The following is a 1,921-nucleotide window of genomic DNA, read 5'->3' as shown; positions in this document are numbered from 1 at the left end:
GAAGTCCCAGGAGGCCGGCGCCGAGACGGGCGGCGAAGCGCAGGGTGGCGAAGCGCTGGCCCCGGGGTGCTGCTCCGAGGGGATCTCGCCGCTCTTCCACATCTTCTTGAACTTGGACCGGCGGTTCTGGAACCAGATTTTGACCTTTGTGGAAAAGGGACCCGAGCGTTAGTGGAGGAGCCTGGGCCTGGGGCAGGGGCGGAGGGAGGCGAGGAGAGGGCGGAGAGCCGAGCACGGCCGCCGGCGGGCGGCGGGCGGCGGGCGCCGAGCGGGTCATGAGATCGCGTGCGGCGGCCTCGGAGGCTCCGCTGGTTCCTGCTCTACCGGGAGGTCATCTCGAAAGGGCCAAGACTGCTGATGTGTGTGCACCGAGGTGACGGTGACAGCGGGAGGGGGTCAGGAGGGCCAGTTATTTCGCCCGCTTAATCAGTAGCTAGAGATGCGCGGCTTTCTGCCCACCGGGTCCCTTTCCTTCCCTCCCACGCGGCGGCCCCTCGGGCTTTTCAGCATTGGGCCTAGAAGCTGAGGCCGCCCGAGGCGCGGGCCTAGACAGCCTTAAAACCCCGTAACACACACGCTAAAAACGAGGTCCTGAACCCGCCTGCTCCCCTAGGCCAGTGCCCTTCTCGCCCCCACAGGGCGCGTCCTAGGCCAGTGCCCTTCTCGCCCCCACAGGGCGCGAGCCCCACCTGAGTCTGGGTGAGGCCCAGAGACGCCGCCAACTCGGCTCGCTCGGGCAGTGCCAGGTACTGAGTCTTTTGGAAACGCCGCTGAAGAGCTGCCAGCTGGAAACTGGAGTATATGGTGCGGGGTTTCCGGACTTTCTTTGGCTTCCCGTTCACTATCCGGATTTCAGGCTCCAAGTCCTCCTTCTCTGCAGCGAAACGGAATCGTGAGAACCGCGCGACCTAGGGGTCCCAGAGTTCCCGCCCGCCTGGGAGGCCCGGCGGGGGACTCGGCCTGAGCCAGGAGGCGGGTTCACGGAGATGGGCGCGACTTCGCCACGCGCGGGCAGGCAGCGAACCCAGGCACGGGACCCTCCAGGGAAGGGGGAGACAAATGCACGCCCAAGAGAAAGAAGCGTGTGGCGCGGAGACGCACGTAGGCAGCGTGCACCGCGCCCACTCGGCCCCAGGCTGCCAGGACCCACGGGCTGAGCGCCGGGGGCCCTACCCGGTGGCCCGAGGCGGCCTGGAGGTTGGGGAAGGTAAGGGGCGCGAGCAGGCGGTGGGCCGGCAGTGTGAACATCCAGCGCTAGGGACAGCCACCTCCCCAAACACGTGCGCCCACCCATCCCGGTAACCAGCCCGACCTGGCACTCTTGGCGCCAGCGTCATGCATACCAGGCTCGTTGTTGGCTGGGGACGAACTGGTCCCGTAGGGCGCGTAGGAGGTGTAGGCGGCGGTGTAGCCCAGGTCGTAGCCGCTCTTGGCGGAGTAAGGGACGCTGCTGAGGCCGCCGGCGTGGTACTGGTAGGAGCCCATGTGCGCGTAGGGCGAGCCCCCGCCGCCGCCGCCCGCCGGGTGCTGCTGGTTGGTGTAGTAGCTGCTGTCGGTGGCTGTGGACACCGGGAGGGTGGGCGACTCCTGGGGCTTGTGGAGGCTGCTGTTGCTGCCGCCGCCGCCGCCCGGGCCGGCGCCGCCACCGCTCGGGGGCGGCTGGTGCTGGTGGTACGTGCTGGAGGCCGCGATCTGGGTTGAGTGCATATCAGCCACCAGACTGTCAAAGACTCCAGTCATCCTGGCCCAGGACGGGAAAGAGCAGGGGTGGCGGGCGCGCGGGGGCAGCGAGGCGCCTCCTCCGTCTCTCCCGGTCCCCTCCAGCAGCCAATGTAATTACGGGGGAGGGGGTGGGGGAGAAAACAAGAAAGGAGGCCCCCGTCGAGGCGCCTCCTCCTCGGGGGAGGCGATCACCGCGCGC

General features: G+C 68.3%; 1 protein-coding gene across 1 annotated transcript; it reads right to left on the bottom strand.

Annotated features, from left to right (window-relative positions):
- Positions 1-345: 345 nt before the first annotated feature.
- DLX2 (distal-less homeobox 2) lies at positions 346-1,921 on the bottom strand. Its single transcript, XM_021718907.1, has 2 exons — positions 1,344-1,921; positions 346-874 (listed from the first exon to the last, which is right to left on the bottom strand). Exons 1-2 carry the CDS (start codon positions 1,738-1,740, stop codon positions 546-548), a joined length of 726 nt encoding a protein of 241 aa, XP_021574582.1. The 5' UTR covers positions 1,741-1,921; the 3' UTR covers positions 346-545.

The sequence above is a fragment of the Carlito syrichta genome, unplaced genomic scaffold (assembly GCF_000164805.1).
Source record: "Carlito syrichta isolate Samal-C Ts95f unplaced genomic scaffold, Tarsius_syrichta-2.0.1 Scaffold314005, whole genome shotgun sequence".
Lineage (NCBI taxonomy): Eukaryota > Metazoa > Chordata > Mammalia > Primates > Tarsiidae > Carlito > Carlito syrichta.
Note: the sequence above shows the minus strand (reverse complement) of the source record. Positions and strands in the feature narration are given on the sequence as shown.